Below are 18,260 nucleotides of genomic sequence, written 5' to 3' on the forward strand. Positions count from 1 at the left end.
ACACTGTGGCCAGGAAAGATGTGGTGTGTGTTGTGCTGTAACCCTCCCTCCATCCTACACTGTGGCCAGGAAAGATGTGTTGTGTGTTGTGCTGTAACCCTCCCTCCATTGTACACTGTGGCCAGGAAAGTTGTGATGTGTGTTGTGCTGATGATACCCTCCCTCCATCCTACACTGTGGACAGGAAAGATGTGTTGTGTGTTGTGCTGATGATACCCTCCCTCCATCCTACACTGTGGACAGGAAAGATGTGGTGTGTGTTGTGCTGATGATACCCTCCCTCCATCCTACACTGTGGCCAGGAAAGATGTGGTGTGTGTTGTGCTGTAACCCTCCCTCCATTGTACACTGTGGCCAGGAAAGTTGTGATGTGTGTTGTGCTGATGATACCCTCCCTCCATCCTACACTGTGGCCAGGAAAGATGTGCTGTGTGTTGTGCTGATGATACCCTCCCTCCATCCTACACTGTGGCCAGGAAAGATGTGTGTGATGTGCTGATGATACCCTCCCTCCATCCTACACTGTGGACAGGAAAGTTGTGGTGTGTGTTGTGCTTATGATACCCTCCCTCCATCCTACACTGTGACCAGGAAAGATGTGTTGTGTGATGTGCTGATGATACCCTCCCTCCATCCTACACTGTGGCCAGGAAAGTTGTGGTGTGTGTTGTGCTGTAACCCTCCCTCCATCCTACACTGTGGCCAGGAAAGATGTGGTGTGTGTTGTGCTGTAACCCTCCCTCCATTGTACACTGTGGCCAGGAAAGTTGTGATGTGTGTTGTGCTGATGTTACCCTCCCTCCATCCTACACTGTGGACAGGAAAGTTGTGGTGTGTGTTGTGCTGATGATACCCTCCCTCCATCCTACACTGTGGCCAGGAAAGTTGTGGTGTGTGTTGTGCTGTAACCCTCCCTCCATCCTACACTGTGGCCAGGAAAGATGTGGTGTGTGTTGTGCTGTAACCCTCCCTCCATTGTACACTGTGGCCAGGAAAGTTGTGATGTGTGTTGTGCTGATGATACCCTCCCTCCATCCTACACTGTGGACAGGAAAGATGTGTGTGTTGTGCTGATGATACCCTCCCTCCATCCTACACTGTGGCCAGGAAAGATGTGGTGTGTGTTGTGCTGTAACCCTCCCTCCATCCTACACTGTGGCCAGGAAAGATGTGCTGTGTGTTGTGCTGTAACCCTCCCTCCATCCTACACTGTGGACAGGAAAGTTGTGATGTGTGTTGTGCTGTAACCCTCCCTCCATTGTACACTGTGGCCAGGAAAGGTGTGTGTGATGTGCTGATGTTATCCTCCCTCCATCCTACACTGTGGCCAGGAAAGATGTGCTGTGTGTTGTGCTGTAACCCTCCCTCCATCCTACACTGTGGCCAGGAAAGTTGTGTGTGATGTGCTGATGTTACCCTCCCTCCATCCTACACTGTGGCCAGGAAAGTTGTGTGTGATGTGCTGATGTTACCCTCCCTCCATCCTACACTGTGGCCAGGAAAGATGTGTTGTGTGATGTGCTGATGATACCCTCCCTCCATCCTACACTGTGGCCAGGAAAGTTGTGCTGTGTGTTGTGCTGTAACCCTCCCTCCATCCTACACTGTGGCCAGGAAAGATGTGCTGTGTGTTGTGCTGTAACCCTCCCTCCATCCTACACTGTGGCCAGGAAAGTTGTGTGTGATGTGCTGATGTTATCCTCCCTCCATCCTACACTGTGGACAGGAAAGTTGTGGTGTGTGTTGTGCTGTAACCCTCCCTCTATCCTACACTGTGGCCAGGAAAGTTGTGTGTGTTGTGCTGATGATACACTCCCTCCATCCTACACTGTGGCCAGGAAAGTTGTGTGTGATGTGCTGTAACCCTCCCTCCATCCTACACTGTGGACAGGAAAGCTGTGGAGAAGCTGCTGCACCAAATGTTGCTGTCACACCATGTGGGGTACTCCCTTGTGGAGCACATCCTGCCCTGTCTGCGCTCCCTGCACTCCTCCCCGCACTCCCTGGCCACCTACCTGGCAGAGACGGTGGCTGAGATCCGACAGCCCATCACCATAGTGGAGACGTCGGTTGGCGCCGAGGAGAGACGCAAGATTGACCTGCAGGTCAGTCACAGTGGGGCGCGCCCAACAGGAATTGTGGCATGGACATGGGGCAGTCTGTATGCATGACCATGCACATGTTTATTTCATGCATCTCTTCTCCAGAACACTAGCTAGATATATAACCGTATCTTGTTTTTCTGGTTGTTCAAGTCAGGTGCACACGCACACAGACAAGTACACTTGTGCACACGCAGAGTGTGCATGCTCACATGCGCTCACACTCACACACTCACTCATACTCAGATACATACTTATATGCATTTGTCTGAATCTCCTGAATATTGAAATGATGAAAATGACTGGATATATTTTCTTACAAGGATGAAAGAATGTAACAGTAATTGTATGTCTTAGCTAGTTAACCAGTTTCACAGAGCAGCATGTGACCTGGGTGAACTACCCCCACAGGTGGACAAGGTGTGGGTACAGCTGAACTTTATGGTAAATGTGACCTGTGTACTACAGGTGGCCAAGGTGTGGGTACAGCTGACCTTTATGGTAAATGTGACCTGCATACTACAGGTGGCCAAGGTGTGGGTACAGCTGACCTTTATGGTAAATGTGACCTGCATACTACAGGTGGCCAAGGTGTGGTTACAGCTGAACTTTGTGGTGTATGTGTCCTGTGTACTACAGGTGGACAAGGTGTGGGTAGAGCTGAACTTTGTGGTGAATGTGACCTGTGTACTGCAGGTGGCCAAGGTGTGGGTAGAGCTGAACTTTGTGGTGAATGTGACCTGTGTACTACAGGTGGACAAGGTGTGGGTACAGCTGAACTTTATGGTGAATGTGACCTGTGTACTACAGGTGGACAAGGTGTTGGTACATCTGAACTTTGTGGTGTATGTGACCTGTGTACTGCAGGTGGCCAAGGTGTGGGTAGAGCTGAACTTTGTGGTGAATGTGACCTGTGTACTACAGGTGGACAAGGTGTTGGTACATCTGAACTTTGTGGTGTATGTGACCTGTGTACTACAGGTGGCCAAGGTGTGGGTAGAGCTGAACTTTGTGGTGTATGTGACCTGCATACTACAGGTGGCCAAGGTGTGGGTACAGCTGAACTTTGTGGTGAATGTGACCTGTGTACTACAGGTGGACAAGGTGTGGGTAGAGCTGAACGTTGTGGTGAATGTGACCTGTGTACTACAGGTGGACAAGGTGTGGGTAGAGCTGAACGTTGTGGTGAATGTGACCTGTGTACTACAGGTGGACAAGGTGTGGGTAGAGCTGAACTTTGTGGTGAATGTGACCTGTGTACTACAGGTGGACAAGGTGTGGGTAGAGCTGAACTTTGTGGTGAATGTGACCTGTGTACTACAGGTGGACAAGGTGTGGGTACAGCTGAACTTTGTGGTGAATGTGACCTGTGTACTACAGGTGGACAAGGTGTGGGTAGAGCTGAACGTTGTGGTGTATGTGACCTGTGTACTACAGGTGGACAAGGTGTGGGTAGAGCTGAACTTTGTGGTGTATGTGACCTGTGTATGTGACCTGTGTACTACAGGTGGACAAGGTGTTGGTACATCTGAACTTTGTGGTGTATGTGACCTGTGTACTACAGGTGGACAAGGTGTTGGTACATCTGAACTTTGTGGTGAATGTGACCTGCATACTACAGGTGGACAAGGTGTTGGTACATCTGAACTTTGTGGTGAATGTGACCTGTGTACTACAGGTGGACAAGGTGTGGGTACAGCTGAACGTTGTGGTGTATGTGACCTGTGTACTACAGGTGGACAAGGTGTTGGTACATCTGAACTTTGTGGTGTATGTGACCTGTGTACTACAGGTGGCCAAGGTGTGGGTACAGCTGAACTTTGTTGTGTATTGTGTCCTGCAGGTGGCCAAGGTGTGGGTACAGCTGAACTTTGTGGTGTACTGTGTACCACAGGTGGCCAAGGTGTGGGTACAGCTGAACTTTGTGATGTACTGTGTACCACAGGTGGCCAAGGTGTGGGTACAGCTGAACTTTGTGATGTACTGTGTACCACAGGTGGCCAAGGTGCGTGTGGAGCTGAACCAGGCACGGGAGGAGATGGAGCAGAGTGTACAGAGGCAGGAGTTCCAGCGGGCGGCAGAGCTGAAGGAGGCCATCGCCAGGCTGGAGCAGGAAAGGGCTGCCCTCCTGGACTCCTCTGAGCCCCTCCTGCAGGAAGTCAGGACTGAAAAGGTGACTTCCTGCCATGGCTGTCATGACTGTCTTGTGAGCCCTCTGTCTTGTGCTGTGGATAATGTCTGTGTTAATGTCTGTCTTGTGACCTGTGGATAATGTCTGTGTTAATGTCTGTCTTGTGACCTGTGGATAATGTCTGTGTTAATGTCTGTGTTGTGACCTGTGGATAATGTCTGTGTTAATGTCTGTCTTGTGACCTGTGGATAATGTCTGTGTTAATGTCTGTCTTGTGACCTGTGGATAATGTCTGTGTTGTGACCTGTGGATAATGTCTGTGTTTATGTCTGTGTTGTGACCTGTGGATAATGTCTGTGTTAATGTCTGTGTTGTGACCTGTGGATATTGTCTGTGTTAATGTCTGTGTTGTGACCTGTGGATAATGTCTGTTGTGACCTGTGGATAATGTCTGTGTGTGTTGTGGCCTGTGGATAATGTCTGTGTTAATGTCTGTGTCTGTTGTGGCCTGTGGATAATGTCTGTGTTAATGTCTGTCTTGTGACCTGTGGATAATGTCTGTGTTGTGGCCTGTGGATAATGTCTGTGTTAATGTCTGTCTTGTGACCTGTGGATAATGTCTGTGTTAATGTCTGTCTTGTGACCTGTGGATAATGTCTGTGTTAAAGTCTGTCTTGTGACCTGTGGATAATGTCTGTGTTAATGTCTGTCTTGTGTCTTGTGAATAATGTCTGTGTTGATGTCTGTGATGTGATCTGTGGATAATGTCTGTGTTAATGACTGTAATGTGACCTGTGGATGATGTGTATGTTGATGACTGTGATGTGACCTGTGGATGATGTGTATGCTGATGACTGTGATGTGACCTGTGGATGATGTGTATGTTGACTGTGATGTGACCTGTGTATGATGATGACTGTGATGTGACCTGTGGATGATGTGTATGTTGATGACTGTGATGTGACCTGTGTATGATGTGTATGTTGATGACTGTGATGTGACCTGTGTATGATGTGTATGTTGACTGTGATGTGACCTGTGGTATGATGACTGTGATGTGACCTGTGGATATGCTGTGATGTTGTGACTGTGGATATGCTGTGATGATGTTGTGACCTGTGGATATGTGTGTATGTTGATGACTGTGATGTGACTGTGATGATGTTTACGGGATGTATGTTGTGACTGTGATGTGACCTGTGATATGTGTATGTTGATGACTGTGATGTGACCTGTGGATGATGTGTATGTTGATGACTGTGATTGACCTGTGTTATGTGTTGTGACTGTGTGATGACCTGTGTATGAATGTGTATGTGTGATGACTGTGATGTGACCTGTGGTATGATGTGTATGTCTGACTGTGATGTGACTGTGAGTTTGTTGAGTACTGTGTTGACCTGTGTATGTTGATGACTGTGATGTGACCTGATGTATGTATATGTGTGTACCTGTTTGATGACTGTGATGTGACCTTTTGTGTGTTGATGACTGTGATTGACTGTGAATGGATGTTGATGACTGTGGATGATGTGTATGTGATGACTGTGATGTGACCTGTGGATGATGTGTATGCTGATGACTGTGATGTGACTGTGATGACTGTGATGATGATGACTGTGATGTGACCTGTGTATGATGATGACTGTGATGTGACCTGTGGATGATGTGTATGTTGATGACTGTGATGTGACCTGTGTATGATGTGTATGATGATGACTGTGATGTGACCTGTGTATGATGTGTATGTTGATGACTGTGATGTGACCTGTGTATGTTGATGACTGTGATGTGACCTGTGTATGATGTGTATGTTGATGACTGTGATGTGACCTGTGGATGATGTGTATGTTGACTGTGATGTGACCTGTGTATGATGATGACTGTGATGTGACCTGTGGATGATGTGTATGATGATGACTGTGATGTGACCTGTGTATGATGTGTATGTTGATGACTGTGATGTGACCTGTGTATGATGTGTATGTTGATGACTGTGATGTGACCTGTGTATGATGTGTATGTTGATGACTGTGATGTGACCTGTGTATGATGTGTATGTTGATGACTGTGATGTGACCTGTGGATGATGTGTATGTTGACTGTGATGTGACCTGTGTATGATGATGACTGTGATGTGACCTGTGTATGATGTGTATGATGATGACTGTGATGTGACCTGTGTATGATGTGTATGTTGATGACTGTGATGTGACCTGTGGATGATGTGTATGTTGACTGTGATGTGACCTGTGTATGATGACTGTGATGTGACCTGTGGATGATGTGTATGTTGACTGTGATGTGACCTGTGGATGATGTGTATGTTGACTGTGATGTGACCTGTGTATGATGATGACTGTGATGTGACCTGTGGATGATGTGTATGTTGATGACTGTGATGTGACCTGTGGATGATGTGTATGTTGACTGTGATGTGACCTGTGGATGATGCGTATGATGATGACTGTGATGTGACCTGTGTATGTTGATGACTGTGATATAACCTGTGTGCTGTGAATGACTGGCCCAGAATGACGCGGTGACGGTGGTGAAATGTCTGACCATCATCTGTGAGATGCTGGAGTCGCTGCCCCTGCAGACCTTGACTCCCACCCTGCACATGCTGATGGAGACACAGGTAACCACGGCAATCACACCCTGTCTGTCTGTCTGTAACTGATGTGGTCATGTGTAGGTAACCATGGTGCTCACACCCTGTCTGTCTGACTGTAACTGGTGTGGTCATGTGTAGGTAACCATGGTGCTCACGCCCTGTCTGTCTGTCTGTCTGTAACTGATGTGGTCATGTGTAGGTAACCATGGTGCTCACACCCTGTCTGTCTGACTGTAACTGGTGTGGTCATGTGTAGGTAACCACGGCAATCACAACCTGTCTGTCTGTCTGTAACTGATGTTGTCATGTGTAGGTAACCATGGTGCTCACGCCCTGTCCTGTCTGTCTGTAACTGATGTGGTCATGTGTAGGTAACCATGGTGCACACACCCTGTCTGTCTGTCTGTAACTGATGTGGTCATGTGTAGGTAACCATGGTGCACACACCCTGTCTGTCTGTCTGTAACTGATGTTGTCATGTGTAGGTAACCATGGTGCTCACGCCCTGTCTGACTGTAACTAATGTGGTCATATGTAGGTAACCACGGCGCTCACACCCTGTCTGTCTGTCTGTCTGTAACTGGTGTGGTCATGTGTAGGTAACCATGGTGCACACACCCTGTCTGTCTGTCTGTAACTGGTGTGGTCATGTGTAGGTAACCATGGTGCTCACACCCTGTCTGTCTGTCTGTAACTGGTGTGGTCATGTGAAGGTAACCACGGCACTCACACCCTCTCTGTCTGTCTGTAACTGATGTTGTCATGTGTAGGTAACCATGGTGCTCACGCCCTGTCTGTCTGTCTGTCTGTAACTGATGTGGTCATGTGTAGGTAACCATGGTGCTCACACCCTGTCTGTCTGTAACTGATGTGGTCATGTGTAGGTAACCATGGTGCTCACACCCTGTCTGTCTGTCTGTAACTGATGTGGTCATGTGTAGGTAACCATGGTGCTCACACCCTGTCTGTCTGTAACTGATGTGGTCATGTGTAGGTAACCATGGTGCTCACACCCTGTCTGTCTGTAACTGATGTGGTCATGTGTAGGTAACCATGGTGCTCACACCCTGTCTGTCTGTAAGCTGATGTGGTCATGTGTAGGTAACCATGGTGCTCACACCCTGTCTGTCTGTAACTGATGTGGTCATGTGTAGGTAACCATGGTGCTCACACCCTGTCTGTCTGTAACTGATGTGGTCATGTGTAGGTAACCATGGTGCTCACACCCTGTCTGTCTGTAACTGATGTGGTCATGTGTAGGTAACCATGGTGCTCACACCTGTCTGTCTGTAACTGATGTGGTCATGTGTAGGTAACCATGGTGCTCACACCCTGTCTGTCTGTAAGTGATGTGGTCATGTGTAGGTAACCATGGTGCTCACACCCTGTCTGTCTGTAAGTGATGTGGTCATGTGTAGGTAACCATGGTGCTCACATCCTGTCTGTCTGTAACTGATGTGGTCATGTGTAGGTAACCATGGTGCTCACATCCTGTCTGTCTGTAACTGATGTGGTCATGTGTAGGTAACCATGGTGCTCACATCCTGTCTGTCTGTAAGTGATGTGGTCATGTGTAGGTAACCATGGTGCTCACATCCTGTCTGTCTGTAAGTGATGTGGTCATGTGTAGGTAACCATGGTGCTCACATCCTGTCTGTCTGTAAGTGATGTGGTCATGTGTAGGTAACCATGGTGCTCACATCCTGTCTGTCTGTAACTGATGTGGTCATGTGTAGGTAACCATGGTGCTCACACCCTGTCTGTCTGTAAGTGATGTGGTCATGTGTAGGTAACCATGGTGCTCACATCCTGTCTGTCTGTAAGTGATGTGGTCATGTGTAGGTAACCATGGTGCTCACATCCTGTCTGTCTGTAAGTGATGTGGTCATGTGTAGGTAACCATGGTGCTCACATCCTGTCTGTCTGTAACTGATGTGGTCATGTGTAGGTAACCATGGTGCTCACATCCTGTCTGTCTGTAAGTGATGTGGTCATGTGTAGGTAACCATGGTGCTCACATCCTGTCTGTCTGTAAGTGATGTGGTCATGTGTAGGTAACCATGGTGCTCACATCCTGTCTGTCTGTAAGTGATGTGGTCATGTGTAGGTAACCATGGTGCTCACATCCTGTCTGTCTGTAACTGATGTGGTCATGTGTAGGTAACCATGGTGCTCACATCCTGTCTGTCTGTAAGTGATGTGGTCATGTGTAGGTAACCATGGTGCTCACATCCTGTCTGTCTGTAAGTGATGTGGTCATGTGTAGGTAACCATGGTGCTCACATCCTGTCTGTCTGTAAGTGATGTGGTCATGTGTAGGTAACCATGGTGCTCACATCCTGTCTGTCTGTAACTGATGTGGTCATGTGTAGGTAACCATGGTGCTCACATCCTGTCTGTCTGTAAGTGATGTGGTCATGTGTAGGTAACCATGGTGCTCACATCCTGTCTGTCTGTAAGTGATGTGGTCATGTGTAGGTAACCATGGTGCTCACATCCTGTCTGTCTGTAACTGATGTGGTCATGTGTAGGTAACCATGGTGCTCACATCCTGTCTGTCTGTAACTGATGTGGTCATGTGTAGGTAACCATGGTGCTCACATCCTGTCTGTCTGTAAGTGATGTGGTCATGTGTAGGTAACCATGGTGCTCACACCCTGTCTGTCTGTAACTGATGTGGTCATGTGTAGGTAACCATGGTGCTCACATCCTGTCTGTCTGTAACTGATGTGGTCATGTGTAGGTAACCATGGTGCTCACATCCTGTCCTGTAAGGATGTGGTCATGTGTAGGTAACATGCTGTAGGTAACCATGGTGCTCACATCCTTCTGTCTGTAAGTGATGTGGTCATGTGTAGGTAAACCATGGTGCTCACAATCCTGTCTGTCTGTAAGTGATGTGGTCCATGTGTAGGTAAACCATGGTGGCCTCACATCCTGTCTGTCTGTAAGTGATGTGGTCATGTGTAGGTAACCATGGTGCTCAATCCTGTCTGTCTGTAACTGATGTGGTCATGTGTAGGTAACCATGGTGCTAACATACTGTCTGTCTGTAAGTGATGTGGTCATGTGTAGGTAACCATGGTGCTCACATCCTGTCTGTCTGTAACTGATGTGGTCTTGTGTAGGTAACCATGGTGCTCACATCCTGTCTGTCTGTAACTGATGTGGTCATGTGTAGGTAACCATGGTGCTCACATCCTGTCTGTCTGTAACTGATGTGGTCATGTGTAGGTAACCAAACGGGGAGAGGTTGCTTGTTTCACCTGTAAGTTTGGTCAATGATTCCCATGGAACATTCTGGTTTCTGATGAGTTGATTGTTGGTTGTTCAGTAAAGGCATCATACAGGTACATCTTGCAGACATGAGAATATGAATTCTGCTCTGCTGCTGTTGTTTCTTTTAGAATCGAACGAAACAAGAAATGGTTTTCTTTAATAGTAAAGCAGTTCTCTACTGCTGTCATTAGAAAAAAACCTAAAAAGTTCTGAAGACTTTGATTATGATGATGATGTCACCAGATACCCTGATAATAATGATGACAGTAATGACGATGATGATGAGAAAAAAATAAAAAGTTTTCTGAAGACTGATTATGATGATGATGTCACCAGATACCCTGACACTAATGACAGTAATGATGATGTCACCAGATACGTTGACAATAATGAATATGATGATGTCACTAGATATCCTGACAATAATGATGACAGTGATGATGATATCATCAGATACCTTGACAATAATGATGACAGTAATGATGATGATGATGTCACCAGAATCCCTGACAATAATGACAGTAATGATGATGATAATGTCACCAGATACCCTGACAATAATGACAGTGATGATGATGATGATGTCACCACATACCTTGACAATAATGATGACAGTAATGATGATGATGATGTCACCAGATACCCTGACAATAATGACAGTGATGGTGATGATGTCACCAGATACCCTGACAATAATGACAGTGATGATGATGATGTCACCAGATACCCTGACAATAATGACAGTGATGATGATGATGTCACCACATACCCTGACAATAATGATGACAGTAATGATGATGATGATGTCACCAGATACCCTGACAATAATGACAGTGATGGTGATGATGTCACCAGATACCCTGACAATAATGACAGTAATGATGATGATGTCACCAGATTCCCTGACAATAATGACAGTGATGATGATGATGATGTCACCAGATTCCCTGACAATAATGACAGTAATGATGATGATGTCACCACATACCCTGACAATAATGATGACAGTAATGATGATGATGATGTCACCAGATACCCTGACAATAATGACAGTGATGGTGATGATGTCACCAGATACCCTGACAATAATGACAGTAATGATGATGATGTCACCAGATTCCCTGACAATAATGATGACAGTAATGATGATGATGATGTCACCAGATTCCCTGACAATAATGACAGTAATGATGATGATGTCACCAGATTCCCTGACAATAATGATGACAGTAATGATGATGATGATGAGAAAAAAATTAAAAAGTTCTGAAGACTTTGATTATGATGATGTCACCAGATACCCTGACAATAATCATTATAATGATGACAGTAATGAAGATGATGATGTCACCAGATACCCTGACAATAATGACAGTAATGATGATGATGTCACTAGACACCTGGACAATAATAATGATGACAATGATGATGTCACCAATATATCCTGATGATGCCAATGACAATGATGATGTCACCAGAGATGATGATGATGATAATGATGATGTCACAGATTCTGCCTGGGATGGCCAGTCAGGAAGCGTCAGTGCGGAACCTGTCGGTGAAGGCCATAGGGATGTGCTGCCAGCTGAAGCGTGACATGGTCATGTTGCACCTGCCTGTTCTCATGCAGGTCAGTGGACCTGCACTTCACACACTGGGGGAGTTAGTTGATACTGTATGCAGAGCTAACTGTAGCAGGGGGAGTCAGTGGATACTGTATGTAGAGCTAACTATAACTGCGGGGTTCATTGGATACTGTATGTATAGCTGGCTAGCTGGGGGAGTCAGTGGATACTGTATGTAGAGCTAACTGTAGCTGAGGGGTTCATTGGATACTGTATGTAGAGCTAACTGTAGCTGGGGGAGTCAGTGGATACTCTATGCAGAGCTAACTGTAGCAGAGGGAGTCAGTGGATACTGTATGTAGAGCTAACTGTAGCTGTGGGAGTCAGTGGATACTGTATGTAGAGCTAACTGTAGCTGGGGGAGTCAGTGGATACTGTATGTAGTGCTAACTGTAGCTGTGGGAGTCAGTGGATACTGTATGCAGAGCTAACTGTAGCTGTGGGAGTCAGTGGATACTGTATGTAGAGCTAACTGTAGCAGAGGGAGTCAGTGGATACTGTATGTAGAGCTGACTGTAGCAGAGGGAGTCAGTGGATACTGTATGCAGAGCTAACTGTAGCAGGGGGAGTCAGTGGATACTGTATGTAGAGCTAACTGTAGCAGGGGGAGTCAGTGGATACTGTATGTAGAGCTAACTATAACTGCGGGGTTCATTGGATACTGTATGTAGAGCTGGCTAGCTGGGGGAGTCAGTGGATACTCTATGCAGAGCTAACTGTAGCTGGGGGAGTCAGTGGATACTGTATGTAGAGCTAACTGTAGCTGAGGGGTTCATTGGATACTGTATGTAGAGCTAACTGTAGCTGGGGGAGTCAGTGGATACTGTATGTAGAGCTAACTGTAGCTGTGGGAGTCAGTGGATACTGTATGTAGAGCTAACTGTAGCTGGGGGAGTCAGTGGATACTGTATGTAGAGCTGACTGTAGCTGAGGGGTTCATTGGATACTGTATGTAGAGCTAACTGTAGCTGGGGGAGTCAGTAGATACTGTATGTAGAGCTAACTGTAGCTGGGGGAGTCCGTGGATACTGTATGTAGAGCTAACTATAGCTGGGGGAGTCAGTGGATACTGTATGTAGAGCTGACTGTAGCTGTGGGGTTCATTGGATACTGTATGTAGAGCTAACTGTAGCTGTGGGAGTCCGTGGATACTGTATATAGAGCTAACTGTAGCTGAGGGGTTCATTGGATGCTGTATGTAGAGCTAACTGTACCTGGGGGAGTCAGTGGATACTGTATGTAGAGCTAACTGTAGCTGGGGGAGTCAGTGGATACTGTATGTAGAGCTAACTGTAGCTGTGGGAGTCAGTAGATACTGTATGTAGTGCTAACTGTAGCTGGGGGAGTCAGTGGATACTGTATGTAGAGCTAACTGTAGCTGTGGGAGTCAGTAGATACTGTATGTAGAGCTAACTGTAGCTGTGGGGTTCATTGGATACTGTATGTAGAGCTAACTGTAGCTGGGGGAGTCAGTGGATACTGTATATAGAGCTGACTAGCTGGGGGAGTCAGTGGATTCTGTATGTAGAGCTAACTGTAGCTGGGGGAGTCAGTGGATACTGTATGTAGAGCTAACTGTAGCTGTGGGGTTCATTGGATACTGTATGTAGAGCTAACTGTAGCTGTGGGAGTTCGTGGATACTGTATATAGAGCTAACTGTAGCTGAGGGGTTCATTGGATGCTGTATGTAGAGCTAACTGTACCTGGGGGAGTCAGTGGATACTGTATGTAGAGCTAACTGTAGCTGGGGGAGTCAGTGGATACTGTATGTAGAGCTAACTGTAGCTGTGGGAGTCAGTAGATACTGTATGTAGTGCTAACTGTAGCTGGGGGAGTCAGTGGATACTGTATGTAGAGCTAACTGTAGCTGTGGGAGTCAGTAGATACTGTATGTAGTGCTAACTGTAGCTGGGGGAGTCAGTAGATACTGTATGTAGTGCTAACTGTAGCTGTGGGAGTCAGTGGATACTGTATGTAGTGCTAACTGTAGCTGGGGGAGTCAGTGGATACTGTATGTAGAGCTGACTAGCTGGGGGAATCAGTGGATACTGTATGTAGAGCTAACTGTAGCTGAGGGGTTCATTGGATGCTGTATGTAGAGCTAACTGTAGCTGGGGGAGTCAGTGGATACTGTATGTAGAGCTAACTGTAGCTGTGGGAGTCAGTGGATACTGTATGTAGAGCAAACTGTAGAGCTAACTGTAGCTGTGGGAGTCAGTGGATACTGTATGTAGAGCTTACTGTAGCTGTGGGAGTCAGTGGATACTGTATGTAGAGCTAACTGTAGCTGTGGGGTTCATTGGATACTGTATGTAGAGCTAACTGTAGCTGGGGGAGTCAGTGGATACTGTATGTAGAGCTAACTGTAGCAGGGGGAGTCAGTGGATACTGTATGTAGTGCTAACTGTAGCTGGGGGAGTCAGTGGAGCTAACTGTAGCTGGGGGAGTCAGTGGAGCTAACTGTAGCAGGGGGAGTCAGTGGATACTGTATGTAGAGCTAACTGTAGCAGGGGGAGTCCGTGGATACTGTATGTAGAGCTAACTGTAGCTGGGGGAGTCAGTGGATACTGTATGTAGAGCTAACTGTAGCAGGGGGAGTCAGTGGATACTGTATGTAGAGCTAACTGTAGCTGTGGGAGTCAGTGGATACTGTATGTAGAGCTGACTAGCTGGGGGAGTCAGTGGATTCTGTATGTAGAGCTAACTGTAGCCGGGGGTGGGAGAGTCATTGGATACTGTGTGCAGAGCTAACTGTAGCTGTGGGAGTCATTGGATACTGTATGCAGAGCTAACTGTAGCTGGGGGAGTCCGTGGATACTGTATGTAGAGCTGACTAGCTGGGGGAGTCAGTGGATTCTGTATGCAGAGCTAACTGTAGCTGAGGGGTTCATTGGATGCTGTATGTAGAGCTAACTGTAGCTGTGGGAGTCAGTGGATACTGTATGCAGAGCTAACTGTAGCTGTGGGAGTCAGTGGATACTGTATGCAGAGCTAACTGTAGCTGGGGGAGTCAGTGGATACTGTATGTAGAGCTAACTGTAGCCGGGGGTGGGAGAGTCATTGGATACTGTATGCAGAGCTAACTGTAGCTGGGGGAGTCAGTGGATACTGTATGTAGAGCTAACTGTAGCTGGGGGAGTCAGTGGATACTGTATGTAGAGCTAACTGTAGCTGTGGGAGTCAGTGGATACTGTATGTAGAGCTAACTGTAGCTGTGGGAGTCAGTGGATACTGTATGTAGAGCTAACTGTAGCTGTGGGGTTCATTGGATACTGTATGTAGAGCTAACTGTAGCTGTGGGAGTCAGTGGATACTGTGTGTAGTGCTAACTGTAGCTGTGGGAGTCAGTGGATACTGTATGTAGAGCTAACTGTAGCTGGGGGAGAGTCGGTGGATACTGTATGTAGTGTTAACTGTAGCTGTGGGAGTCAGTGGATAATATATGTTGTGTTAACTGTAGCTGGGGGTGGGAGAGTCAGTGGATAATGTATGTAGAGCTAACTGTAGCTGTGAGAGTCAGTGGATACTGTATGTAGAGCTAACTGTAGCCGGGGGTGGGAGAGTCATTGGATACTGTGTGTAGTGCTAACTGTAGCTGGGGGAGTCAGTGGATACTGTATGCAGAGCTAACTGTAGCTGGGGGAGTCAGTGGATACTGTATGTAGAGCTAACTGTAGCTGGGGGTGGGAGAGTCATTGGATACTGTGTGTAGTGCTAACTGTAGCTGGGGGTGGGAGAGTCATTGGATACTGTGTGTAGTGGTAACTGTAGCTGGGGGTGGGAGAGTCATTGGATACTGTGTGTAGTGCTAACTGTAGCTGAGTGACATGGTGCGGGCAGGCCTCTCAAGTGGACGTGGAGTGCGTCAGGGTGACGGCCGTCAAGTCTCTCTTCGACCTCATCCATGTCTTTGGCCTTGGGGCTTTCCATGATGTGGACAGCGACACCACCAAGAATGATGACAACGACGATGACGCTGACAGGACAGTGGACAGTGACAGCAGCAGAGATCTCATGCAGACCACAGTACAGAGTGAGGCAGCAGTCACCATGGAGATAGAGGGGGGAGAGCACTCTGAATCAGGGTGGAGCAAAACGGCGTCCAACCTCATCGCCATCCTGACATCTGCTCTGGACAGTGAGGTGAGTGACAGCTGTGTGATGTAAGGCATGGGATTGTTGACATAAACTTCACTCTTACAGACAGGGTCAGCACTGTATGGGGAAAGTCTGTACCTGTTACATGGAAGTAAATGTCTTTTTGACAATTGTAGTCAATGGTATGTGAACTGATTCACAAATGTGTACCTGCTGTACCTTTAATAATAATAATAATAATAATAATAATAATAATAATAATTTATTTTTATATAGCACTGTAATACAAGTATAAGCAAGCTCTAAGCGCTTTACAATCCAGTACCTAAAGTGAAACAAGAAAGCATATAAAAAGTAGCAGAAACATAAAACAGAATCATTAATATTATAAAAACACAATGCATAAAACTCAAGTAACATACTATCAATGCTACAACTGTTACACTCCAACACTCACACTAACACACACGCACAGACACACACATGATTAAACGGCTGAGATGACAGCAATTTTCACTTAAAATACATACATGTAAAAAGGAACATAATTGTAATCTGCATGCCACAGATTTTGCAAAAATTGTAAAATAAAATTTTGGATAGAAAAGGTAAAAGGGGTAAAAATCGGGTCATTCTCCCTTTCGAACCACACCACCACCATCCATCTACCCACCCCCATTCTCTCTACTCTCCCATCACACACACTCACATTGCCATGGGCCTGGGACAACAGCACTATTTGAGTTATTACTAGTATTTTTTAAAGAGATAAGTTTTAAGATTTGTTTTAAAGGTAGATAGATGAGTTGTTTGTCTGAGAGCAATAGGCAGAGAATTCCAAGTTGTTGGGCCGAAGACAGAAAATGACCTCTTTCCACAGGAGTTAAGGAAGTATCGAGAAACAGTTAGCTGGGAGGAATCAAGAGATCTCAATGTTCTGTTTGGCAAGTTCGGGTTAACCAAGCTCAGAAAGATATGAGGGTGAAGGTGAGTTCTTGATATCTGATGTTACAATTCTAAGTAAATAATTATGCATCTGTGTCTAGTCTAAAACTGTCATATGAATAATGCAATAATGTACATGAGACTTTTCTTAAAATTCAAATGTATATAAATGTTACATTTGCTCATAAATAAAGTAGGCAATAACAATGAGAATCATTTTTACACTATCACACATTAAAAAATCAGATCAAAACAATCAATGACAGGTAATTTTTCTTCAAGAGAGGAGAGAGCTACACATTTCTACAGTGGCCATACATTTAGAGTTATGCAGTGTGGTGGTCTAGATGTACCATGACAGTGAAGTCACTGTGTGTGTCTGTGTGCCCAGAGTGGAGAGCTGTGCAGTGTGGTGGTCTAGATGCACCATGACAGTGAAGTCACTGTGTGTGTCTGTGTGCCCAGAGTGGAGAGCTGTGCAGTGTGGTGGTCTAGATGCACCATGACAGTGAAGTCACTGTGTGTCTGTGTGCCCAGAGTGGAGAGCTGTGCAGTGTGGTGGTCTAGATGCACCATGACAGTGAAGTCACTGTGTGTGTGTCTGTGCCCAGAGTGGAGAGCTGTGCAGTGTGGTGGTCTAGATGCACCATGACAGTGAAGTCACTGTGTGTCTGTGTGCCCAGAGTGGAGAGCTGTGCAGTGTGGTGGTCTAGATGCACCATGACAGTGAAGTCAGTGTGTGTCTGTGCCCAGAGTGGAGAGCTGTGCAGTGTGGTGGTCTAGATGCACCATGACAGTGAAGTCAGTGTGTGTCTGTGCCCAGAGTGGAGAGCTGTGCAGTGTGGTGGTCTAGATGCACCATGACAGTGAAGTCACTGTGTGTCTGTGTGCCTAGAGTGGAGAGCTGTGCAGTGTGGTGGTCTAGATGCACCATGACAGTGAAGTCAGTGTGTGTCTGTGTACCCAGAGTGGAGAGCTGTGCAGTGTGGTGGTCTAGATGCACCATGACAGTGAAGTCACTGTGTGTGTGTGTGCCCAGAGTGGAGAGCTGTGCAGTGTGGTGGTCTAGATGCACCATGACAGTGAAGTCACTGTGTGTGTCTGTGCCCAGAGTGGAGAGCTGTGCAGTGTGGTGGTCTAGATGCACCATGACAGTGAAGTCAGTGTGTGTCTGTGCCCAGAGTGGAGAGCTGTGCAGTGTGGTGGTCTAGATGTACCATGACAGTGAAGTCACTGTGTGTGTCTGTGTGCCCAGAGTGGAGAGCTGTGCAGTGTGGTGGTCTAGATGCACCATGACAGTGAAGTCACTGTGTGTGTCTGTGTGCCCAGAGTGGAGAGCTGTGCAGTGTGGTGGTCTAGATGCACCATGACAGTGAAGTCACTGTGTGTGTCTGTGTGCCCAGAGTGGAGAGCTGTGCAGTGTGGTGGTCTAGATGCACCATGACAGTGAAGTCAGTGTGTG

The 18,260-nt window shown here is 46.7% G+C and overlaps 1 protein-coding gene across 3 annotated transcripts in view; it reads left to right on the forward strand.

Moving 5' to 3' along the window:
* The window catches only part of LOC143294022 (condensin complex subunit 3-like), a 59,803-nt gene that overhangs the window by 21,106 nt on the left and 20,437 nt on the right, over window positions 1-18,260 (forward strand). For all 3 annotated transcript variants that reach the window (XM_076605412.1, XM_076605414.1, XM_076605413.1), the window contains exons 9-13: window positions 1,892-2,105; window positions 4,099-4,275; window positions 6,767-6,874; window positions 11,640-11,759; window positions 15,596-15,898. In XM_076605412.1, the coding sequence (XP_076461527.1) occupies window positions 1,892-2,105; window positions 4,099-4,275; window positions 6,767-6,874; window positions 11,640-11,759; window positions 15,596-15,898 (922 nt within the window). The remainder of the gene's footprint in view (window positions 1-1,891; window positions 2,106-4,098; window positions 4,276-6,766; window positions 6,875-11,639; window positions 11,760-15,595; window positions 15,899-18,260) is intronic.

This window comes from Babylonia areolata, chromosome 19 (assembly GCF_041734735.1).
Source record: "Babylonia areolata isolate BAREFJ2019XMU chromosome 19, ASM4173473v1, whole genome shotgun sequence".
Lineage (NCBI taxonomy): Eukaryota > Metazoa > Mollusca > Gastropoda > Neogastropoda > Buccinidae > Babylonia > Babylonia areolata.